At 35.6% G+C, this 26,858-nt stretch overlaps 1 protein-coding gene across 1 annotated transcript in view; it reads left to right on the top strand.

Moving 5' to 3' along the window:
- The window catches only part of KMO (kynurenine 3-monooxygenase), a 59,043-nt gene extending 33,636 nt beyond the window's left edge, over positions 1–25,407 (top strand). Inside the window, 11 exon segments of the mRNA XM_022579445.2 lie at positions 3,324–3,411; positions 4,809–4,974; positions 7,780–7,851; positions 8,778–8,899; positions 10,453–10,600; positions 18,399–18,456; positions 20,658–20,740; positions 22,125–22,226; positions 22,317–22,376; positions 23,866–24,003; positions 24,006–25,407. Coding sequence (XP_022435153.2) covers positions 3,324–3,411; positions 4,809–4,974; positions 7,780–7,851; positions 8,778–8,899; positions 10,453–10,600; positions 18,399–18,456; positions 20,658–20,740; positions 22,125–22,226; positions 22,317–22,376; positions 23,866–24,003; positions 24,006–24,068 — 1,100 coding nt within the window. The 3' untranslated portion in view covers positions 24,069–25,407.
- Positions 25,408–26,858: the final 1,451 nt, after the last annotated feature.

Raw genomic sequence — 26,858 nt, 5'->3', positions numbered from 1 at the left:
TCCAGCATCTCTTTTTCATTTTATCAGTGGTCTAAATAAAAATCATTTGTTCAGCGTGTATTGAATTCCTATTGTTTTCTAGGCACTGGATTGAATGAGTGCTCACTCCTCAGTGAAGAACTCATGGTCTAGTGGAACAACAGATATACAGATGTAACAATTTTCAAAGAGACAATTAGATTTTCTTATCAGAAAGATGAAAAGCAATAGTGTGAAGGCTGATAGAAGGCTGCAGATTTTAGAGTATTATGATAATCCCTGTGTGCAAAAACAAGGCCCTGGACTAAAGCTATAGCCAAGTGGTTGGGGGGAGGTATAGATTCAAGATATTTGTAGGAGACAAAGCAGATTCAGGGTTTAGGAGGCTGAGAAAGAGGAAGGTGTGTATAAGCCTGAAGATGCTCATGTAACTAAAAAGACCTACCTATTAATTGAAAAGTCCCTGGATTGCAACTTAAATTTGTAGCTTGGATAATCAATCCAGTCACATTCCATGTAGCCCTTTATCATAGTTTTTTCTCTTCTTCAGCATTTGTACTAAACAGATTCATTCCATGCAAAGCATGCCATTAGTATTTCTACTTTCTTTTAAATCAATCAATCCCTCAATGCGTTCCAGCAGCCTTGGATTTTTGGAGAGCAGAGGTTCCAATGATTTATCTGTGTTTCTCCTCAGTCCCCTACCCAGGGTGAGTTTGCAACATATCTGTTGAATTGAATTCAACTGGGAGGAGGAGTGATAGGGAAGGTCACTCTAGTTGATTCACCAGGTACTTAAGAAATAGGGCTTAGTAGTCTTATTTCTACTTCTTTACTTGTAGTTGTAAGACTGACTTTTGGATGAGTAGATAGGTGGGGGTGGGTTAGGTTGCTTGATATATTCATGTTGATCTTAAGAAAAGAAACTACAAAACAGATTTTTGAAAAAGCAGCATAGTGGACCTAAGGTAATCTCTTAAAAGTATCCTATGAATTTATTGATAAAAATAATAGAAAATATTCACTGATGCACCAGGCACTATGTTAACTGCTTTATATTGCATCAATCTGTATAACCTTCCAAACAACTCTGTGAAGTGGGGATTATTTTTACCTCAGTTTTATAGATGGTAAAGGGGGCTTGGAGAGCTCCACAGAGCAGCAGATTACACTGCTAGTAAGTAGTAGAATCTGGATTTGAACTTGAGTTTGTCTATTCCAAAGTCCATGCTTTTAACTATTACAGTCACTGCCTCCAGTATTATATATAATATATGAAACACCTGCTAATAATAAGGAGATCGAATCTTGCATGCTCCCCTGTTTTTCATTAGGGGTGCACTGCACAGCATTCAATTTCATAAATGACATAAATACGTTGATAAAAAGAATGCTGAGTCTCTTGACTCCTAAAGTTTGTTTGACATATAAAGTTCTTTTACACAGCTCTTATTCCTTTACATGGCATCAGATGTGTGAGCCACCCATTCCACAGATAAATGCTCATTCTTTCTAATAGAAGAGCCTCACCTCTGAAAGTACGGTAACTAAATCATTTCCCTGAATCAGCTTTTCATGTAGGATTGTTTCATAGTTTACTATTTGGTGGGCTATTAATAATTGTTAAGTAAAACAAACAGAAAAAGTATATGTGGTCAGGTAAATTTGATAAACCCTGCATCAACTTAGTTTTAAAAGTCTTTTCTTACAGTACTTCTCAGGGCCTTTATTCTACTATGCAGTGTGGATTTTCTAGAGCAATGCTGTCTAAGATGTGACCACAAATGCCAGCCACATGTATAATTTAAAACTTTATATTAACCACATTAGAAAACCTAAAAAGAAAAAGGTGAAATTAATTTTAATAGTATATTTAACCTAATATATCCAAAATATTATCATTTCAATGTACAATGTAAGAAAGCTACTCATGAGACATTTTATTCTTTTTATTTTTTGGTACTAAGTTGTCAAAACCCAGTGGGTACATCACATCTCCATTCAGACCAGCTGCATTTCAAGCACTCTAGAGCCACATATATCTGGGGACCAGGACAGCACAGCCAGGAGGGTCAAAGTATGAGCATTTCTCTAATGACTGACCACAGAACAACTATTTTGGGGAGCATATCACAGGACTAGTGTTCCATGGAAAATTCTTTGGGAGGTATTACTATACATCTAATTTGAAAATAAAATAAAATTTAATTTACAAAAAGGTTGATTCCACAAACACATTTTGTGTTTGTATTGATAAAAGACACCCATAGTGGTTCAGGTAAACTCTGACTTCTCCAAGTTATTTGTCAAAAGGTTTCTTAAACATAGATCAATCTTAGGCTTATCTCAGATTTCAGTATTCTAAAGCTTCTAATCCCATGTCCAAGAATCTTAAAGTCTTCAGACCCCAAATCAAACTCAAGCAAAGCAGAACAAAAAAAAGACAAAACCTGAGATGAAAAGGAGAGATAAGTACAGAAGTCAGACCTCTGGATTATTTTTCCTAATTTTTTTACTTTGTATGATCTTAGGCAAATTGTCTTTCCCTCCAGGATCTTGGTTATTCCATTTATAAGATGAAGAGTTTTGAAATAAATCATCTCTGAGGTCTATTCCAGCTCTAACACCTGCATTCTGATTTGTAGCTTTAAGAACAATAAATAACCACTAATTATAGATCTCCTGCCCATGAGAATTAATAGGAACAAAAATAAATTTACTACTATGATAAGAACATAATTAATAATTCAGAAAACAAAATACACTATAGATTGTTAGCAGGCAAAGAAAGCACTAAAATAATTTGATTCTACTTATTAAGTTTCAAATCTTCTTACTCATTTTCCCCTAACTGTTGCAGTGTTTGATTACAAAAAGAATTAGTATCAATAATCTATATTTATGACAAATTGAGCTAGAAGTCTAGAGGACTTGCTAAAAAGAAATATAAAGTCAGACATAGTATGAAAAAGGAAGTTTGATTGAATATTTCCGATCACAAATTAAGCCTTAAATTGGGGAAAACTTTTAAAATATGTGATGACAGCTTCTTTCCTAGGGTGCCAACAATTACAGTGATATAAGAATTTGCATAATGGAATTCGTTTTTTTTTTTTTTTTGAGATGAGGATAGTTGATTTTTATTTATCTCTTTTGCTACCAAATTATCCTGGAACATTTGCCAAATAGTTGTCAAATTACCTTTTAACTAACTCATTTTTACATTGGTAAGAATAAGTATCTCTATCACACTGTTCTCAGAAAATGATTAATATTTCAATTTGATTAAGTGAAATAAGAATTGGAATTTCATTTCTATTAGTTGTCTTTCTTTGTTTCCTCAGCTGTTGAGAAATATCCCAATGCAAAGGTGCACTTTGGCCACAGGCTGTTGAAATGTAATCCTGAGGAAGGAATGATCACAGTGCTTGGGTAATCACCAGTTAGCCTTTTGACTTCAGAGGTGAAGGGTTGACGTGGAGAATTGTACCTGTAAACTTTGTTCTCTGGCTCTTTTGAAAGAATTAAATGATTACTAACAGGGTAATTCAAATAGTTTCTAGAATCAAGTAATTTTATATTGAAAATAGGTCTTAGATGCCTTCTGATTACTAGCACCACTGATTCTTCCTTATTCTACACTAGTACACTAGTAGCCATACTCTGCTTCAAACACTCTCCTCCCTTGAAACAGATGACCCTCCGCTGCCCTGTTTCTCCTCCCCTCTTTCTGAATTACTATTTGTCTGCCTCCCCTTGGCCGACTCCATTTCCTCTAGAGTTCTAAACCTCACATCCCACTCGTGGGATATGTCATGGATTCACAGTTCATTCAACAACTACTTGTAAATTCACATTTCTATGATTAGCATCTCCAGCCCAGGCCTTTTTCTTCATTCTCAATCCTTATTTCAATCTTAATCAATATTAATTTCCCATTAAACACCTTCACAACTACTTGCCATAATCTCAAACACATCTAAAACCTTGATCCTCTATTTGTCACCAAGCATCTCCCATTCCTGACTTCCCTAGTACTATTACCCAAATAATTAAAATTATCCTTGATGTAGCCCTTTCCATATTTTCTCCCACTAGACCTATAAACATGCACCAATCATTCATACTTTCTGTTTGCCTCAGAGCCTATGTCTTCCTTCTTCCTGAGCGTCACCATCCTTGGGCTCTCATCCCCACACATGCAGGCTACTACAGTCACCTTGTCCCCATTTCTTTCACGTCTGCACTCTGGCTCCACTGCAATGTTTCCACTCCTAAGTAAGTTATCTTAAATTACCACTCTTTATACACCATCTCCCCAATGGAAAAAAATTGTTTTCTCCCATTTGCCAGAATAATGTATTTAAACCTTTTGTCTTAACATTCATTCTCTTCTCCTCCCTTCCCAATTGTATTCTTTTCTTAAATTCATCTTCTGATCCCCTCTGTTCAAGACAAATGTGTTGCTCCTAGAAGATTCTGGTCACATCCTGGGGTTGTTCATACATTCCCTCCATTTGAAACACTTTTCTTTCTTTTCAAGGTTCTCTTCCTTCATGCAGGGAACTCAACTCTTAGTCATGCTTCTGTGGCCTAGCATGTCTTTATTAATCAGTATGGTTTTGTGTTATCCTCATTCTCATAAGCAAACCCATGACTGGGACAATCGTTATCTTCATTTTATAGCTATCCACTCAAAGCTCTAAAACAGATAGGTAAAAGTGAGTAGTGGTCCCATTAATTCACTACTTTTTATACCCAATAGAAGTACTTCATCATTTTCACCACTAGGCTTTTTTTTTTTTTTGATGATTTATTTTATTTTTCAGACATGAGAACGTTGCCAAAGATGTCACCTGTGACCTCATTGTAGGATGTGATGGAGCCTATTCCACTGTCAGAACTCACCTCATGAAGAAACCCCGCTTTGATTACAGTCAACAATACATTCCTCATGGGTACATGGAATTGACTATTCCACCTAAGAATGGGGATGTAAGTCCTTTCCCTTTCTTTTCTTCTTTCTACAACTCTCCTCCTCCCCCTGCCCCATATTAGTATAGAAGCATATTCTAGTGCAGTTGTTCTCATAGCATATCTTGATCAAGGCCACAAGTATTTTGTAATTAATAATAAATTGGATGTACAGGTATCTCTTTAATAATATCACTCTCACTCCCTTACCTTTTGATATGTTTTCTTGAATGGAAGAAAGGAGAGGAATTACAACTACCTTATTGGAAACACACAGGGGATTTGTCTTACACAATAATATCATTTTTCTATTATCTCTTGGGAGAAAAAAATTGGGTTGGGAATCAACTATGTATACTGACAATCCAGAGTTCTTATACTCATGATTAAATGCAAAAGTTATTAAATAAAGTGAACAGCAAGTTGTTTCAAAGAGATTTGCATTGCATGTTTCTCATTCCCTGCTTCCCATGTTAAACCATATGTGGCCGGAGGGAAATATGTAGTATGTATATTGTGTATTGTCATAAGCAAATAAATGTAGGAATTTAATAAGGAAAATTAAAACACCAACAGAAGCAATGAGGATCTTGGCTTATCAGTAATGAAAAGTAAACAGCATTAGTTAAATACTTGATTTGCATATAAAACATATATTTTTAAGGTACTGATTTAATCTATACTATTTGAAATTCAGACATCTATGAAATAGTTTGTCAGTTTGAGATAGTGGTATTACATACCACTTATATACTAAACTATCAGCCAGTCAAATCCATATTTTAACATTTCGTTGTCTTTCTATTTCTTCCTCCTGGTTAAACATGGATTTACTAATTCTTCAATGATATTTTATGGTCTTCAGGTGGGTCATATTCTAATGGCCCAGGATCTGATAATTCTGGATTATAGGATTTTGTTGAAAAATTGTCCCCAGTTTGAGTGGGATCATGCCTACTACTGTAGATTTAAGATAGCCATTTATTTACAAGGTGTTCCTATTTAATAGTAATGATTGGTGGTTTATAGAAAGTTTTTACTCTTTTAAGAAATGCTGTTTTGACATAGTAATGTGACATGGGAATATTTTGACATGGCCCAAAAACAATTCTATGAAACTTTTTCTCCACTTCTTTCTTTCTTCCTTCCTTTCTTTTCTTTTTCCTTTTCTTCCTTCCTTTTTTCTTTTTCTAATGTAGCAGACATTTTCACTCCATCTCTGACAGGTGGAGTAGGAGGGAGAGATTGGATGAGTGACAGAGTTGGGTGAATATTAAGGGAGTGCTTTTGGGAATTATGTGGGAGCTTATCTTAAAGCTGTTTTTGCACAGCAAGCAAACTGTCTCGCTTAGACTTTATGTGTGGAGTGACTTGTAGTAAGAAGACCCATGGGAATTATGACAAATCTGACCTTGGGACCGCTGTTGCATGAGGATATCTATTGAGAGCGTGACTTGGAATAAAGAACCTGAAAATTTAAAGAGTTGTTTTCTAGGGTCATGAAATATGTATGAATATCAAAATGTTTTTGGTATCATATTTGCTTTATCGACACCATGTAGAATAGGTCAAAAGATAGCAAGAGGGAAGCAAGGAGGCTCACCTCATCCAGTAAGGCACCATGCTCATTTGTGCCCCCTCCACATTGCTCAGCGTGCTCACCCTCACCAGCAGCCACTGTCCTTCACCGCTATCTAATCTACCAGTCCCTTGTTTCAGCCATCCCAGAACCACAATCCTCTTACCTGACCAGTTTTTATTTCCTAAACTTCTACCTAGGCACCAAATCATTTTGTCTCTCTACCACTTGAGTTGTTGTTAAAGAGAAGTTTTGGGGAGCTTTTCATATGTATATATCTTGCCTATTCAACTGCTTTGTGAGATCTTTGGTGTCAAAGTGTTATTCACTTATTCATCTCTTTGTCTGTGTATTGGGCTTTCTTTGGGGCTCTGGGGATAAAAAAGCCGGGAAGAAGCAGTTTCCTCTCCTAAGACACAAATAACTATAAAAAAGTGTGAAAATGTTAGCTAGGAGACTAAGATGTACTTTCTGTCATGTTTTTACTACCATAAGACATATACATGGTAGGTGCTTTCTAAACATTTATAGAAAATAATACAAACTTAAAATAGTTGGGAAACGGATGGCATATTCTTATATATGTAATACCCCTGGGAACCTCAGTGGTTTGGGTCACTTGGGTCTTTGGGTCAATTCATGTGCCCAAGCCATACATACCTACTCAGGCGGCTATTGCCCTGTAGTGGCTTTGCTAAAGAGGTAGCATTTCTCTCTTATTTATGTTGTAGTAAACAAGCAATAAGAGGCTTGTTTGTAAAATTTTGTTTTGTCCATGAAATTTAAACTTAGGATCTTTCTGTTTATACAAATAAGTACCCAAATAAGGTAAAAAATAAAGTAGAAAAATATTACACATATATACACACATCCACAGCTTATGTGTGTATATAATATATTTTTTATATAGGTATGTATACATATTTGTGTATGTGTATATGTGTGCGTGTGTCCATGGAAATAGAGGAGAGAGAGAAAATGAATATCTTATAGCATGTTCTCAAATCTTCAATTATACATGGTATCAAAAACTCACCTAAGCCTGAGTTTATAAAGAAAGAACACAAAGTCTTTTCTAAGAAAACTTCTGCTTTACGTAGCAATGGATGTGCACATCACCATGCATATGACACTGATTTAAATTGCTGTGGAAACAATTATAACATAAACAGAATCATCGTATTTAATTTGTTAATGCAGATGTGCTACATTAATACACTAATTATATATACCTTTTTTCCCTGCAGTATGCCATGGAACCTAATTATCTACATATTTGGCCTAGAGATACCTTTATGATGATTGCACTTCCTAACATGGTAGTGTAAAATTTCTTATCAACTGTCATTTTGCATATATAAGTAATGTTTTTCGTTACTTACTTTTATACTCTGTATGCATGAATGTAATCAACTTCATCATTGTTTAGTCTATTTAGTGATTATATCTGAAACTCTGGGGATACTGAGGAAAAACCTGAAGGAATCCAAACTATTTACTTTGGAGAGGATATTTAACATATATGAATGACTAATGGGGGTTTATGTGTGGTGGTACCTGACTGCCATCTTCCCCAAGACAGCACAGGAAGAAATGGTCCCGAAATAAAGCCAAAGAGATTTAGGTTATATATTAGGAAGTATTTTTCATCCTTAATATCTGTAGGACAACATTGGAATATACATTATCTCAAAAGAGCATGGCTGTTCTTCCATTAGAAAGAAACTTTTTTGCTATGTTAATATATAATATATACATATATATAGTTATTATTATCTGTATTATCTATATAGATAATATAGACAGATATACCTATTGATATTTCTCTGGTTGGTCTTTTACTTTCTTTTTTTTTTTCTTCACTTATTAACAGTTCTAGGGTCTAATGCCTTAATATCATAACATCTTAAATGGAACAACAATAAAGAAAAAAAAAAAGAGGAGAAATCAAATCCAACCAACCTATTAATAATCTAAGAAGTGTAATGTTTGCTTGGTGAAAATATCTTGAGTTTACAGTATAAAATTCTCCTGATAACCAAGAAGCTGGGGAGCACCTTGGGACTTGACGGAGCTTTTCCTTGGGAGTGAGGGAAGAAAGAGAGGCTGCCTTTCCTGTCTGCTTGGACATTCTTCCCAGAGGCCCCTGAGCCACAGCAAGCGGTCTGTGATTTAGGGGTCTGCCTTAGTGCCAGCATTGCCTGGCCCCCTGATCTCTCTCACACTGTTCCTCTTCTTCTTACAGAACAAATCTTTCACGTGTACTTTGTTCATGCCCTTTGAAGAGTTTGAAAAACTGCAAACTAGTAGTGATGTGCTGAATTTCTTCCAGAAGTACTTTCCGGATTCTATCCCTCTAATTGGAAAGTAAGTCTCAAGATGTGCAATGGTGCCTTTTGCCCCACTGGTTTGAGTTATTCAAAGTTCAAATAAAGGCTAATGAACTTATTTCTGTTTTTGTTAAACATGACCAATCATGCAGTGACCTGGACAGGAAGCCTAGATTACAGCAAAAGTCCAAGAGGATCTTGTGCTGTGAACAGGAATTCTGAAAAAATCCAGGCCAGGCCAGTTTCCCTGGGAAAGACAAATCACCAATGTCCCTGGACCTTCTATGTACCCTGAGCAGGCGCTCAGGCCCCTTAGGGCTTGTCTGTGCTTCCTTCTGCTGGTGGGAACACAAATCTACATCAAGGCAGAAATAGCTTGCAACATCAAGTCTCAAGTCCACCAGTTGCTAGCTGTATAAGCTTTCCTATGTCTCACGCCCCTCACAGTAAAATGGTGATAATAGTAATACCTGCACCAAAGTGTTGTTGTGAGGAGTAAAGGGGATCATGCCTATAAATCATTCAGCACAGGGCCAGGCACATATAAAGTTCCCCCAAATTGATAGCTAATTGTATTAGCTGTCTGGATTATCAGTCTCAGCTCCTCTGGCCCATATCAACTTCCCCTTCATATGGACCTTGTCATTTGGTCTCACTCAGTGCCTCTCTCCAACTGTCACTCCGTCCTGGAATCCAGCTCACTTTCTATCTCCAGCGATGTCTTCATGGAGGCAGCACAATACTGCAGAAAGAGCAAGATTTGAATACTGCTCTTGTCCCTGACTTCCCTGAATCTCAGATTTTTCATCATTAAAATAGACATCATGTTACCTAACTTTTAGGGCTATTTTGAAAATTGAATGAGCTAATTATGTAAAAGGGATAGCCCACTGCCCACCCATAGCAGATCTATTAAAAATTGTCAGTTCTCATCCTTTCCTGCAGAAAAATTCAATTGCCTGTGTTGGCTTCTCCTTCTCTGACTTTGAAGGGAAATCTCTGCACACCAAAATTTAGCCCTTAGCTACTTCAGAACTTGTTCTGTGGCTCTTTCTTGCCTCTCCAACTAGATTTAAGATCCTCTAGTGTATGTACTACTCTCTACCTATAGCTTCCACAAAACCTCTGTAGATGCTTGAACAGATACTAGCTTGATTACAGTTGTTCATTTCCAAATACACATGGATTCGCATTAACTTAATTTTGGTTTGTTGTGTGCTAATCAAATGCACAACTGCATCTCAAGTTTCTCCAAGGAAACCTAAAACATTCCAACGTAGTTGAAAATTGTGTGATCTGTGTGCTTGATAATAAAATTTTCATGACATATAACACAGACATATTTCAAGTTATTCAAATGCAGCTAAACTTGTTCCTTTTGGATGTGATTAAAACCGTTGCAAATTAAGAATATAAATAGAACAGTGGAATTTGGGAACTAGAAGAAACTTCAGTTCTCCCTCTCCTGTTTTCTTCCTGGCATTCTCACGTACTTTTCAATGAAATATTATGTTAACAAAGCCAGTAAATCTGAAAGAATTACACAATATTTAATACCCAGCTTAACATTTTTATTGTTTTCCTCTAAAGGCAAACCCTGGCACAAGATTTCTTTCTGTTGCCTGCCCAGCCCATGATATCCGTTAAGTGCTCTTCTTTTCATTTTAAATCACACTGTGTGTTGATGGGAGATGCAGCTCATGCCATAGTGCCCTTTTTTGGGCAGGGAATGAATGCGGTAAGTTCTTTTTCCGTAGGTAAGTCCCTTAAATTTCTCTGGGTCAGTCTCAACTAAAAAGTCTTAAATAAAAAATATGCTTAAAACTATCCTCACATAATCTCTGAGAAAACAGTCAACTCAAAAACCATACCAGCTATTTAACTAGATTGATCTCTAAATATAGTCAACTCTTGGATTACATGATGCAGTAATTTAGTGCATAAAAAAGCATAAGATAGTTTTCTGTTCAGTTAGAAAATGTATTGATGACTTGAAATTTGGAAACTTGACTATCAGCAATTCAAGACTTAACTTTTAAAGTGTATTTTTTCTAGAGATTATAATGTTAGTATCAAAAAAGAAAAATATCCCAAATTATCTTTTTTTCCCTCTGCTTTTTCATTCCAAAAGAAAAGAAAACACAATTGATAGAGTTAAATAAAATGATGAAACAGACTAGATGTTGAATACTAGCTGCTTTCATGGAAATTTTACCATTCTGGCTAAAAAATATTTCAGAAAATGAATAGTGTTCAAATATTGAACATTAATTTTAAGGAATTCTAAAATAATTGTCTAGACAAACAATTATTTTATGTTCATGTGTGTTTGATTACTAATAGTTTTATAACCATAGTCTTATATTGTTTTGGTGGATGGGATATAGTCCAAGAATAAAGAGCTTATGAATCTAATCAATTATATTTTGAGCAAAGTAGTCAAAAACATTTTGTTTTACAAAAACATAACAAGAGAGGTGGGATCAAGTTGGCAGACTGGGAGGACCCTGAGTTCACCTCCTCCCACGAACACATCAAAACTACAGCTACACATAGAGAAACTCACTGTGAACAACCTGAAGACTAGAATAGCTCTTCTATAACCAAGGCTGTAAAGAAAGAACCACATGGAGTCTGGTAGGAGGGGAGGAGAATTGATCTAGTCAAGACACACACCCCTAGTGTGTGACTCAGAAGAGGAGGGGGCTATCACAGATTTGGGGATCCTCCCTGGGGAGCGAGGAGTTTGAGCCACATATTAGACACCCCAGGTCTGGGGTTCAAGGCCAGGAAAATGAGACTCCTTAGCTGTTTTGAAAACCAGTGTGGCTTACTAGGGGGCAGTAAGAAACTGATACTCTGCTCCTGAAGAGCATGTACACAGACTTGCTTGCTCCCAATCCCAGCATGGAGGCAGCAGACTGACAACTGCTGGTTGCTCTGGATGGCCTGCCAGGGCTGCCCCAGTGTACCCCACAACCTGTACTGGGCTCCTGCTCCAGCACCTCCTACTCTGGCGCTGTTCCCCACTAAGGTGGAGGCTGCTATTGCTAATGAGCATGCACACACCAGGGAAGAAATGCAACCAGCTCAGCAGTGTGGCTCCAACCCCTCCAGCCCCCACCCTGCCTCTAACCAAGGTGTGTACACCTGGGGGAAAAGCAGAACCAGTTTAGAAGTGTGGCTCCAAGCTTTCAGGAACCTGGCCATGCCCCCAACCAAGGCAGAGATTGTCATCACACTCAGCAGAAACCCACCACCCTCGGGGCTTCTACTCCAGGCCCTGGGAGCCTCAAACCCTACCCCATAGGGCAGTGACTGCCACTGAGTCTAGGAGAAGCCCTGGCTGCACCTGAATCTGGCTCTAGCCCCTCTGAATCCAGCCCTATTTCCCACCAAAGTGGTGGCTGCCAGCATACCCTAGGGGAAAGTGTGGCCCATGCTCACTTCAGATGCAGCTCTCCCACCAAAGCCAGTGGGCACATGCAGACTGAATAGGACATCATAGGACATGTCTTCAAGACCAGAACACGTAACTTTCACATAATTTCATAGAGACAAACATAGAAAGTTAAACAAAATGAGAAAATGGAGGAATATGTTTCAAACAAAAGAACAAAGTAAAACCCTTGAAAAATACCCTAATGAAATAGAGATAAATAATTAACCTAATAAAGGGTTAGAAGCGATGGTCATAAAGATGCTCACCAAACTTGGGAGTAGAATGAAAGCACTCATTGAAAACTTCAACAGAGATTTAGAAAATATAAGAAAAAACCAATCAGAGCTAAAGAATATAATAACTGAAATGAAAAATACACTAGGGATTCAACAGCAGATTAGGTGATATAGAAGAATGCATATGTGATCTGAAAGAAGGAATAGTGGAAATCACAAAATCAGAACAGCAAAAAGAAAAACAAATTCTTAAAAATGAGACCTCTGAGACAATCAAACATACTAACATTCATATTATAGGGGTCTCAGAATAAGAAGAGAGAGAAAGAGGTAGAAAATGTATTTGATGAAATTGTGGCTGAAAACTTCCCTAACCTGAAGAAGGAAACAGATATCCAGGTACAGGAAACAAAAAGAGTTCCAAACAAGATGAACCCCAAAATACCCACACCAAGACAATGAAAATGGCAAAATTAAAGAAAGAATTTTAAAGGCAGCAAGAACAAAACAAAGAATCACAAACAAGGGAACGCCCATAGGCAATCATATTAGCTGATTTTTCAGCAGCAGCTTTGCAGTCCAGAAGGGAATGGAATGATATGTTTAAAGTGCTGAAAGGAAAAAACCTACAACTAAGAATACTTTACCCAGCAAGGTTATTGTTCAGAATTGAAGGAGAGATAGTTTCCCAGACAAGCAAAAAGTAAAAGAGTTCATCATTACTAAATTGACCTTACAAGAAATGTTAAAGTGTCTTCTTTAAGTAAAAAAGAAAAGGCTGTAACAAGAAATAAGAAAAATAAGAAGGGAAAAATCCCACTGGTAAAGGCAAATATATGGTAAGAGCTGTGGATCAACCACTTAAATAAGCTAGAACAAAGGTTAAAAGACAAAAACTGTAAAATCAAGTATAATTACAATAAACGGTTAAAGGATAGGCCTGAAAATGTAAAATATGACATAAAAAACACAAACCATGGGGGAGGAGTAAAAAAAGTAGGTCTTTTAGAATGTTTTTGAACTTAAATGTCTATCAGTTTAAAACAAGTAGGTATAGTTTAGGTCAACATATATGAACTCCATGGTAACCACAAATCAAAAACCTAGAATAGATACACAAAAATTAGAAAGGTAGGAACACAAACATAACACTAAAGAAAATCATCAAACCACAAAGGAAGAGACTAAAAGAAAAAGAAAAGAACAAAGAAGAACTACCAGAAAAAAAATAATAAAATGGCAATAAGTACATACCTATTAATAACCACATTAAATGTCATTGGATTAAATGCTCCAGTCAAAAGACATAGGGTGGCTGATTGGATTAAAAAATAAGATCCATCTCTCTGCTGCCTACAAGAGACTCACTTCAGAGCTAAATACACACACACAGATTGAAAGTGAGGGGATGGAAAAAGATATTCCATGCAAATAGAAACAAAAGGAAAGCTGGGTAGCAATACTCATATCAGACAAATTAAACTTTAAAACAAAGTCTATAATAAAAGAAAAAGAAGGACATTATATAATGATAAAGGGGTCAATACAGGAAGAGGATATAAAAACTGTAAACATATATGCATCGAATATAGGAGTACTTAAATATATAAAGTGAATATTGACAGACATAAAGGGAGAAATTGACAGTAATACAATAATAGTAGAGGACTTTAACACTCCACTTGCCTTAATGGATAAATCATCCAGACAGAAAATCTAAAAGGAAACAGTGGCCTTAAATGACACATTAGACCAGGTGGACTTAATTGTTATTTACAGGATGGAAAAAGCAGTTTTAAAAGGGAAGATTATAGCATTTCAGGCCTACCTCAAGAAAATAGAAAAGTCTCAAGTAACCTATCTTGTCTGAAGAAATTAGAAAAAGAAGAAAAAACAAAGCCCAAAGTCAGCAGAAGGAAGGAAATAATAAAGATCAGAGTGGAAATAAATAAAATAGAGAACCCCCTCAAAAAAAAATAGAAAAGATCAATGAAATCAAGGGCTGGTTTTTTAAAAAGATAAACAAAAAACAGATAAACCTTTACCCAGGCTCACTAAGAAAAAAAGAGAGAGGATCCAAATAAACAAAATAATAAATGAAAGAGGAGAAGATATAACCATTATCACAGAAACACAAACAATCATAGGAGAATACTATGAATATGCCAACAAACTGGACAACCTGAGAGAAACAGATAGATTTCCAGAAACATACAATCTTCCAAGACTGAATCAGGAGGAAATAGATAATCTGAACTGACTGATTATTAGTATTGAAACTAAGTTAATAATCAAAAACACTCAACAAACAAAACCAGGACTAATAACTTCCCAGATGAATTCTACCAAACATTTTCCAAAAATTGAAGAGGAGAGAACACTCCCAAATTCATTCTGAGTTCAGCATTACCCTGATACCAAAATATACAAAGACACTACAAAAAAATAAAAGAATATTACAGACCAATTTTTCTGATGAATATAGATATAAAAATTCTCAACAAAATATTAGCAAATAAATTTAACAATAAATTAAAAGAATCATAAACTATGATAAACTGGGATTAATCCCTGCAGTACAAGTATGGTTCAATATCTGCAAATCAACCAGTGTGATAAATCACATTATCAAAACAAAAGATAAAAATCACATGACCATCTCAATAGATGTAGAAAAGGCATTTGACAAAATTCAACATCCATTCTGATAAAAGCTCTGAACAAAATTTGTGCAGAGGGGACATATCTCAACATAATAAAGGTCATTTATGACAAACCCACAGATAACATCATACTCAGCAGTGAAAAGCTGAAAGCTTTTTCTCTAAGATCAGGAACAAGATAAGGATTCCACTCTCACCATTTCTATTTAATATAGTACTGGAGGTCCTAGTCATAGCAATCAGACAAGTAAAAGAGGTAAAAGCCATCCAAATTGGAAAGGAAGAAGTAAAACTGTCACTATTTGCTGATGACATATTATATATAGAAAACCCTAAAGTCTTCACCAAAAAAATATTAGAACTAATAACTGAATTCAGTAAAGTGGCAGGATACAAGATTAATATACAGAAACCTGTTGCTTTTCTATGCACTAATAATGAACTATTAGAAAGTGAAAGCAAGAAAACAATATTAGAATTGCACCAAAAATAATAAAACACATAGAAATAAATTTAACCAAGGAGGTGAAAGACTTATACTCTGAAAACTATAAGACATTGATAAAGTTAATTAAAGATGATTAAAAATAAATGGAAAGATATCCTGTATTCATAGATTGGAAGAATTAATATTGTTAAAATGTCCATACTACCCAAAGCAATCTACAAACTTAATGCAATTCTTATCAAAATATTCACGACAGTTTTCACAGAACTAGAAAAGAATCCTAAAATTTGTAAGGAATTACAAAAGACCCTCAGTAGACAAAGCAATCTTGAGAAAAGAGAACAAAGCTGGAGGTATCATGGGCCCTAAATTCAGACTATGCTACAAAGTTATAATCATCAAAACAGTATGGTAATGACACAAAAACAGACACATAGGTCAATGGAACAGCGAGCCCAGAAATAAACCCATGCAGATATGGTCAGTTAATCTACAGCAAAGGAGGCAAAAATATACAATGGGGAAAAGACAGTCTCTTCAATAAGTGGTATTGGGAAAACTGGACAGCTACATGTAAAAGAATGAAATTAGAATATTTTCTCCTATTATACCCAAAAATACACTCAAAATGGATTAAAGATTTAAGTGTAGGATATGAAACCATAAAACTATTAGAAGAAAAGAAATGCTTTCACATAGGTCTTAGTAATATTTTTTTGGATCTGTCTCCTCAAGCAAAAGAAACAAAAGCAAAACAAACAAGTGAAACCTAATCAAACTTAAAAGTTTTGCACAGTGTAGGAAACCATCAACAAAAGGAAAAGGCAACCTACTGAATGGGAGATCTTTGCAAATGTAATGTCTCATAAGGGGTTAATATCAAAAATATATAAAAACTCATGGAACTCAATGTCAAGAAAACAAACAACCCAATTTAAAAAATGGGCAGAAGACCTGAATAGGCATTTTTCCAAAGAAGACATACAGATGGCCAACAGGCATATGAAAAGATGCTCAACATCACTAATCATCAAGGAAGTACAAATCAAAACCACTGTGAGATATCATCTCATAGTTGTCAGAATGGCTATCATCAAAAAGACAACAAAGAACAAGTGTTGTCAAGGATGTGGAGAAAAGGGAATTCTAGTAGTGTTGGTGGGAATGTAAATTGGTTCAGCCACTAAGGAAAACAGTATGGAGGTTCCTCAAAAAATTAAAAATAGAACTACCATATGGTCCAGAAATTCCACTCATGGTATGTATACAAAGAAAATTAAAATGCTAATTTGAAAAGATATATACACCCCATGTTCATATCAGCATTATTTACAATAGCCAAGATATGGAAGCAACCTAACTGTCCATTAACAATGGATGGATAAAGAAGTGCTATGTATATACAACAGAATAACACTCAACCATAAAAAAGAACAAAATTTTGCCATTTGCAACAACGTGGATGGACCTGGATGGTATTATGGTTAGTGAAATAAGTCAGACAAAGAAAGACAAATACTGTACGTTTTCACTTATATGTGGAATCTAAAAAATAAAGCAAATGAACGAATATAACAAAGCAGAAACAGACTCACAGATATAGAGAACAAACTAGTGGTTACCAGTGGGTAGAAGGGTAGGGGGAGGGGCAAGATAGAGGAAGGGGATTAAGAGGTACAAACTATGAGGCATAAAATAAATAAGATGCAAGGATGTAATATACAGCACAGAATATATAGCCTATATTTTATAATACCTTTATATGGAGTATAATCTATAAAAATATCAAATCACTATGTTGTATACCTGAAATAAATATAATATTGTAAGTCAACTGTACTTAAATTTTTAAAAAAGTAAGGAAACATCAATTTTAGCATAGTGGATAATTAGAACTCCCTGGTTCGAAGTCTGGCTTCATGATTTATTAGAATATGTTCTCACGCAACTAACTTATCTCTACTTCCTTATCTGTAAAATTCGGATTTTAATATACCTATCTCATAGGAATTCTCCAGGAATAAATGAATTAATTAAATAAAGAATTTAAGAGTGTTATCTCATCCCTATATGGTATCTCTCATTTCTAAATTCCTATAGCATTAACAGCCTATATAATTGACAAATTTATTTGCTTCAGGTATGATATGTATAATTGATATAGAAATATTTTATTTCTTAACCTTTACATATTTTTATATTGTCTTAAAACCATAGTTTGAATTCCTAGGATGCAGGGAAACATAGCTTTTTATTTTCTTCTCCCTACTTCATTTAGCATAGTACCTTACTAATTTTGTAGATTTGTTGATTGGAAATTTGCTTTAATCTTGGCTTATAGAAAGTAAGTTAATATGAAAGTTCTATCCTGTCATTAAATTGCTCTAAATGTGAATCTTAAAGCCCTGAAGAGTTTAAATATTATTCTAATGCTTATGGTAGAACAATATAATTATTTTTGCTTCTTGAAGAAGCAATGGAATTGTCAAAATTACAAGTAATTTAAAATTTTGATCATATTCTAAATTATATATATATATATATATATGAGTAAATTGGGCAAAGATAAAACCATCAAACATGCAGTCAATTGTCTTTTTAATCAGAATTCAATGCTAAGTGTGATTATTTGGCTGTTATGTGCTGGTTGAGAGTAAACATCCTGTGAATTATACTCACCAATGAAAAGTCTATTCAAAATTGCTAAGAAGTATTTATTATTTACAGTTTATTTTTTCTTGTTTTAGGGATTTGAAGACTGCTTGGTATTTGATGAATTAATGGATAAATTCAATAACGACCTTAGTAAGTAAAATTTCTCAACTGGACACGGACTAGCCTTGCTGATTAATTGTACACCTATTTCTGATCCTGGAAGATTACAAACCATGATGCATATTTCCTGTTCAGGATTATAAATTTTTCTATTAACAGTCTATGCCACTGTTGTTGCCCATATCAGACAAGGAACACCCAGAGAGGAAAAAATAGTTTCTTTTAAGTTTTACAGGGAGGTCTATGCATCGATCAATACAAAGATAAAAGTTCCGAGCACCAAAGTTTGGCAGAGATATACTCCTTTCCCTCCCTCTCAGCCTAGTTAACCTCCATGCCTATAATCCCTACAGCATGCCCTCAGAAACACTTTTAGAAGCTCCAGAATTTTCTTGCTTTTTGCCTTATCAAAGGTTGCATCTGATACTTCCATTTGCCTTTTGATTAAAATTAATTCCAGAAATATATTAATTTTACAAGTATTGAAGTTTTAAACTTTATGTATAATTCTGAAAGTAAGTTAAATTAAATGTACATAATTTTCACCTGTAAAAGAAATTGCAAATAATAGCCTGAGAACTGGATAACTTTTATTGCTTCTCAGCATTACATGTCCTCAAAGGTCACCTCTGAATTTAAACCTGTTTCAGGTAAGGGATAGACTTAGAGAACCAGCTTTGAATCTACACCCAGATTCCAGTCTTGACTTGCTGACTTATTAGCCCTTTGACCTTGAACAAGTCACTTTATCTTTTTAAAGTCTCAGATTTTTTTTCCCATCAATAAAATGGGGATGATGCCACTTCAGAGAGTTGTGAAGGTTAAATCAAATGATTTGTGGAAAGCTTTTTTTAAAAAAACCCTAACCCACAGATTACAAACTAGTGGCTGCCAGTGGGTAAAAGGGTAGGGGGAGGGGCAAGATAGAGGAAGGGGATTAAGAGTTACAAACTATGAGGTATAAAATAAATAAGCTACAAGGATATATTGTACAACACAGGGAATATAGCCAATATTTTATAATAACTATAAATGGAGTATAACCTTTAAAAATTGTGAATCACTATGTTGTACACCCATAACTCATATAATATTGTACATCAACTATACATCAAGAAAAAAAAGAAAAAAAAAAGCCTGGAACAAAGTAAGTTCACAGTGACAATTTTTTTTATAGTGTTATAGGGAGTCAGTGAACACTGTGCTGTCTGAATCTGAAGAGATTATAGATTCCAGGGTAAATTTCTTCTGGTTTTCTTCCTTTCTTTCCCAGTTATCTCACTCAGATGCTCAGGATCCAGAAGTATTTTGTTTCCTCCCTTCTTAGCCCTTGTGTGATTGGTTAGCATGTAATGACAATGGTGGAGACAGATGGAGGGCTCATATAACAGAACATACTGTCAATACTGGTTTTAGTTACAAGAGAATGAAGATAGAATAAAAATTATCACAATAATAGCTAACATCACTGAACATGTAATATGTGTTGGGTATCTTGCTGATTTTTATCACATTATCTCATGAAAAACATGGGGCATAGGTACTATTCTTGTCCCTATTTTACAACTGAGGAAATTTAAGCTTAGAGATGGTTAAGTAACTTGCCCAAAGTCAAGTAGCTAGAATTGGTGAAGCTGGGACTTGCACCCATGTTCTCTGACTTTAGAAATGGCTTCCTCAGAACTAGAGTGGTTTGGCCCTGTGAAGTTATATTAGTTAGTTATTAATTTATCAAATATTTATTCAGTGTTTACCATATACCAGGTTAAGTTTCCAAACATGAATATAACATGAGTCCTGCCTCTGGGAGATAACAGAATAACAGGGTATGTTTAAGCTAATAAGGTGGCTTAGGTAAAATGAAACAAATGTATATGGGGTAGCAAAGAAGAACTAAAAGGAGAGTAGCAAATTCTAAGGATTTGGGGTCATTTACAGTCATTTATATGAACTGCTTTCCATTTGTGAAATAAAAATAATGATTCACTAATCTAGTATATATTATAACAACTTTATCATAAGTTTTATTAAATCATAGGTAATGGGAAATGCCCCTGTGTTATTGCTCAGTATTCATAGATTGTTGGTCATACGGTCTTGTTGTCCAGAGTTTTAAAAGGTTAGTAGAGACCACTGATAGAGAATACACCATTTCATTTGAACTGTGTAGAGTCAAGCACATTGTTTACAGACTGTTTTGGAAAAGATATATTATTTAACTTGGTTTCTAGGTATGTGCCTTCCTGAATTCTCAAGATTAAGAATTCCAGATGACCATGCAATTTCAGACCTATCCATGCACAATTACATAGAGGCAAGTGAGAATGTTTGGTTCTATTCAATGAGATCATGCACTGACATTCTAATAAACATTCTTTGCTTTAATGTTTCTTTGATCCCCGTCTCATGCATGCTGCATAAGAATAGGTGCCAAGAGAAAACATACACACACACAGAGCATTCCTTACACATAGTTGAACTTTGACTATAAAGACAGTGATAATGACCCACACACATCACCTCCATCTACATTTCAGGGATATTTAGGAGGTAACAAAAAAGACAAAATGTCTGGTTTCAATATCTGATAATTCATAGGCTCAAGGCTTAGACATTTAGTAGAGGTACTAATATGCTATTTTAATGAAAAATTATTTTTGATATGAGTTAACATATTTGGAAAATTTAAGAGACATTAAATAACCTTTCCATTCTTAACATTATAAGCTGCAAACTTAAATTAGCACTGAATATCCTTTGGCGTTTTTTGCACTGAAAGAAATATGTAATACCAAAGAAATTCATAGTCAGTAGATTATTACTCAGAAGAAAAACACAATTCCATTTTAAGCCAGTCACATGAAAAGTTCACAGTAAATGGTTGTGGTTATAGTTTTGTTTTTTTTTTTGCGGTATGTGGGCCTCTCCCATTGCGGAGCGCAGGCTCCGGACGCGCAGGCTCAGTGGCCATGGCTCATGGGCCCATCCGCTCCGCGGCATGTGGGATCCTCCCGGACCAGGGCACGAACCCGTGTCCCCTGCATCGGCAGGCGGACTCCCAACCACTGCGCCACCAGGGAAGCCCGTGGTTCTAGTTTTTAAATAATCAAATGAAAAAATTTACAAGATAAAAATTTTAAAAAGAGTATAGTTGTTTTCCATCTCTCCTGAAGACAGAAAGAAATAAAATAGACTTCAACTCAAGCAGAATTGTTTCATATGTGGTGAAGGAAGCTCTATAAGATACTGGAAGTCTCACTGATGTATTTTGCCTTGTCTTTGAAAACAAGACAACTACAACGTAATGTTTATCCTGAATATGGAGTATATCAAGACAGGCCTAGTTTTAAACAGATCTCTTCTTGCCATAAATAATGTTCCAAACTGACCAGGAAGTAACAGAAATTAGTCAAGTCTTTGGGCTCACAGACTACTCACAGATCCATACAAATAGACTCTTACTGAAATAGAGTTGGCCCCCATGCAAAATAGAGTTCTCTAACAGGTTTTGCATAATTGCTCTACCTTTTCAAGTTATTGTTCTCTGACATTGACTGAAAAGGATTGGAAATAAGAATTTATTTGACTACCTTCAGTCTGGCTTTGTGGTGAATGGGAATAAAGAGTGATAAAGTTGCAGAAAACAATTAAAGGTACTTTGTTCAAGGTATTCTTTGAGACTCCTTACATTATTGCAGATGCGAGCACACGTCAACTCAAGGTGGTTCCTCTTCCAAAAGAACATAGAGAGATTTCTTCATGCTATTATGCCATCTACCTTTATCCCTCTTTACACCATGGTAAGGTCTGGATTTAAGACTTTTCCTCATTTTAATCTTCTGTTTAGCCGTTAAAGAATACACAAGAATACTTTTTAAACTTTCTTACAGGTCACCTTTTCCAGAATAAGATACCATGAGGCAGTGCTGCGCTGGCATTGGCAAAAAAAGGTTGGAACAGATTACACTTATTTTTAACCTGATGTGTTGAAGTTCAGTTATGTTTACCTCAGGCAAATATGGAAATAATGTGACAGACACTAGGTGTTTGCCTTTCAAATTAAAAAATGTCCTGGATACACAGGTGGCAGAATGCCTAATGAACAAAATTACAAAAAGAGGCAATCCCTGAGGAGAAGAAATTCAAAAAAGAAATTGATGCTAATATTTCTAAACTTTCTACTTTATTTTATCAATGCGACCTTTTATTTAGCAATTGACTTTTGCTTCATGCAATACTCCTATGGGTTTAATTTACAAAACTGGACAGAAGCAAATCACTTATAAAACACAGTCTAATTCCAGTGTAATGCTATTCCACATTAATTTTGGGCAGTTGACTCACAGATGCCATTAAATGGAGATCCAGATTCCTGATCTTCCACTGTGGAAACTTTACAACTTCACTCACTAAACAAATAGTATGTAAACATTGAGCTGGGCATGGTGATGAACATAAAGCAGCCCCTACCCTTTGCATAGCTCAGAGACTAGTGGGGGAAATGGACACCTGCAGTGAAGAGGCACTGCCCTGGTGGGGAATGGGCATGGGCATAGGGAGGGGGGCATGGAGGTTGAAGAAACCTCTCACACATTCAGAATGGGAATGGCAAGTATTTCAGTGGACCTGGAAGAAGCACATATGTGTGAAAATGGCTAGAGGTGGAGCTGGAACAGTAAGTAGGACCTGAAACATCTTGAATATTATTTTGAGGGAAACAGGAAGACAAAGACAGCTCATAGTCTCAGGTGTGGATTTTAGAAAGATTTAGAGGCTAGATTGGAATGAATCAAGATTTATTCATACAGAGGTGAATAAAATAAGGTCCCTGCCCTCAAGGAACTAAAAGTCCAAAGGGGAAAGAGACAGTGACAGGCAGTTAGAATGCAGGACAATAAGTGCAGTGAAAGAGACCAGGATGATACGAGAGTGCACACAACCCAGACTAGACTGAGCCTCAGCTCGTGCGGTTGATAGACTGTAGGTGGTGAGGGTGCATGTTTAAGTCTTTGAATGTGTGTCTTCCAAGTCACAGAGGCCAATGAACCCATCACTCTTCTCAGGGACACTTTGTGCAGGGTCTGAGCAATGACTGAATCATTTGTGGCTTCTTTCAAGACAGAGTTAACAGTTCTTTTTTTTTCAACTGTGAATTTTTTTTTATGGCTGGACAAAGGCTAACTGTTAAGAATTCTTTATACAGACACATAGATTCAGGAGTTTCTGGGAAGAGAGGAGGGAGAGAGGGAGGCAGGAAGCTCCAAATTCTTGACCTTGCCAGATATTTCAGGACTTCACCTAGTGGTCATGCAATTACATCACTGTTTCAGTTTAAAGAACAAAGAGGAAATTGTATAAAACGTCATTTAAAAATGAAGTCTACTTGAAAGATTTTAATCACTGGACAAATAAAGTGAAAGTTCTTGCTCTTTTTTACAGGTGATAAACAAAGGACTCTTTTTCTTTGGAACACTGATAGCTGTCAGTGGTACTTACCTACTTATGCGTTCCAAGTCACTGAGACCCCTGGACTACTTGAGAAGACCATGGGACTGGGTCACTTACTTCCAGAATACAGGGCATGTCTCCCTGTAAACTCCCTGGAGTCACTAGAACAAATTCCCAATGTCATTAGCAAGTGATAAAAAGATCCTGAAGTAGCAAATATTAGATTTCTCTGTAACCAAAACAGGATTAAAATCATGTTTCCATCATCATATTTAATTCACTAATAGAAGATATTTATCAGCTTATAGTTAAATTCAATGTAGAATTTCTCTGTGAGCTCACTGAAATTATTGAAAAAATAACCCACCACTTTAAGTAAAACTCAGCTTCCCCACAGCACTATGCTTAGGTCAGATCATTCTAAATATAAAAGTGCAGTGGAAGATCTCTTTCACTTCTCAAAAAGTAAGGCCCTAGAGACCTCAATGAAGTCACTGATCACACTTTTCTTTAAAGGACATAATAGAAGTCATGATAGGATTGACTTAACACCTGGGACTAAAAGTCGCAATTTGCCTAATATATTAACTGCATTTTTCATTACCTGGGTGGAACTTACCTAAGCACAGTGCTCAGATTTTCTTGCTAAACCTAGAAGTGTAAATGAGGGATTGGGGGGCTTTTGAGAGAGTTCAAAATGAATTGATTTTATTTCTCAGTCTTCAACAGGCAATATTACCTTCTGAGGATTTTTTTAAAAGGCTATTAAAGCCACACTAAGTGAAGGATAGGAAGAGCTTTATTTATAAACTAAATATCTATATACATAAAAGAGTGGAAAGGAAACAAGGGGAGACAATTTTTATAGAAATATGAAGCCATATTTTATTCCATTTCAGAAGCAATTTACTAACATTCTTGAACTATATGCTGCAAAACTAGCAACAAACTTGATGTTTAAATGATCATTTAGTGAAACTTTTTTCTTGCTTCTTCCTTCTTCAATAGGCCAACTGAATCATTTAGAAGTCTTTCAAATGTGATTAATTATGAAGATGCAACACTAGTAGAACAGTCATGTAAGAAATAAAAATTAGGAAATAAAATGATTCACTTTCTTGCCTATATTGTCAAGGAAATTCTTGAGTCCTAATAATCCATGTTTAGACTAAATAATGACTCATGGAAAAATGGTCTCTTCACTAACACTGACCACTATTTATCCAGTGTATTGATTGAAGATCAATAAAGATTATATATTTTTATTTAATATTCACATTTTGTGAATACAGTTTTATACTTATTTTCATCCCTCTTCAAATGTAGGTTTGCTTGGTTTTTGCTGGAACTCCTTTTCTAAATCTATCAATAGAATTCTTGGCAAAATTGCGGGAAATTACTAGAAGGAGGGGCTAAGCCTGCCATGTTCATATTTGAAATGAAATAGATGGAGACACTTATTAACATCAGCTTCACCATGTACATCATCTGCTAATGTATGATTACCAATAAACCTTGACCACCTTGACATTCTATTTTCTTTCCTGTGTTTCTTTTTAATGGTGTCTTCTAGAGCTTGCTCAGTAGCACATTGGTCTGAAGCTCCTCTTTATCATATTACACATAGAGCAATAGTCTTTTGTTTCACATAAAGTTAAGGAATTGATTTTCTTTTTCATCCTAAGAATTGTCTCTTTGATAAATTTGATTGAGCAAACATTTGACATGACACTGAATAGGACCCAACACTACAGAAAATTAAAGATTTTCTAGCTATTTCACACAAGTGTATGAGACAAAGTTATTTTAAGAGCTAAGTATTTTTGAGAAATATGTTATGTGCCTTGGAAAATACAGTTTTTTAAAAATATATATTTGAAGTGAAAACTTCTAATATGTTAGAAGTTGATGGTGCCTGATGCCCACCTTGTGCAAGTGGTTTTTCATTATACAAAGCACCCGCTGAATTAAAAGAATTTGTCTTGCTCAGTTACTCCTTGAGGCCAGAGAGCAATTCAGATTTCCTGTTGGACCACAAAAGTTCTGTTGATATTACATAGAATGGGGATTCCAAAACAGTTCTTTTAATGGTAGTCTAAAAGTGGTATCTGATTTAAAGCCCCATCTTTCACTACCATTATTCTTTCCTATAAAGGACAAACTTGGATTACATTGACCTATGACCCACTGGTTCTGTCACCGTCAACTGATAGTGATTCATCATTAGTGATGACAAAAATGATGGAAGAAGAGTTAAAAGTCACTTTTTTCTTTGGTCTGTCCCTATCTTTCTGTGGCATCACAATGAGTTGGGTTTGCATTTCACTCCCAACTGCTGGTAGGTCTTTAGCCGGTCACTGGCATCTCTGCAGTCAGAAACATAGGAGCTGCAAAAGGGCTCTTCGAAACTGGGCAGGGAGAAAATAAAGTTGAATATTAAGTAAAAGTTTGGATTGACATTCAAGAAAATTAGGTAAATTTAATTTGGGTTGTTCTTTTTTATTTGTTAGCTGACGTGGAGTTAGGTGGTAATGCTCAGATCTACTTAAGTCTGGAGTTTAATGTCTTTTATTTATTATAATTCTTATTAATTTTACCACATAGGTCTCTTTCAATACCTTATAATAGCCATAGATTCAAGTTGCATGAATCTTCCATGCAGGCAGCTAGATGTGTTTCCTGAAGGGATTTTGAACATTAATTCATTCCATAAATATTCAATGAGCCCCTATGAGGTGAGGCAATTTGTGCTACAATCTGGGGATATTGTGGGCAGCAGAGACAGACAAGACCCTTCCTGGTAGAGTTTACAGCTTGGTGTACTCACTAATGTTCCTCTAATTAGGTTAAGATTTTTTTTTTTGGATCAAGATTACAAATCAGTTGGTGAAAATATACAACAGCAAACCAGGTTCAAATCCAGGCACCAACACGTCCTGAAGCAAACAACTTCTTTTACTTCTCTGAACCTATTTCATAATCCA

This window comes from Delphinapterus leucas, chromosome 1 (assembly GCF_059928025.1).
Source record: "Delphinapterus leucas isolate spDelLeu-1000000601 "Yukka" chromosome 1, BTC_Dleu_Yukka2, whole genome shotgun sequence".
In the NCBI taxonomy this organism is placed as follows: domain Eukaryota; kingdom Metazoa; phylum Chordata; class Mammalia; order Artiodactyla; family Monodontidae; genus Delphinapterus; species Delphinapterus leucas.
The sequence above is the reverse complement of the archived record's forward strand: the minus strand, read 5'-3'. Positions and strand labels throughout refer to the sequence as shown.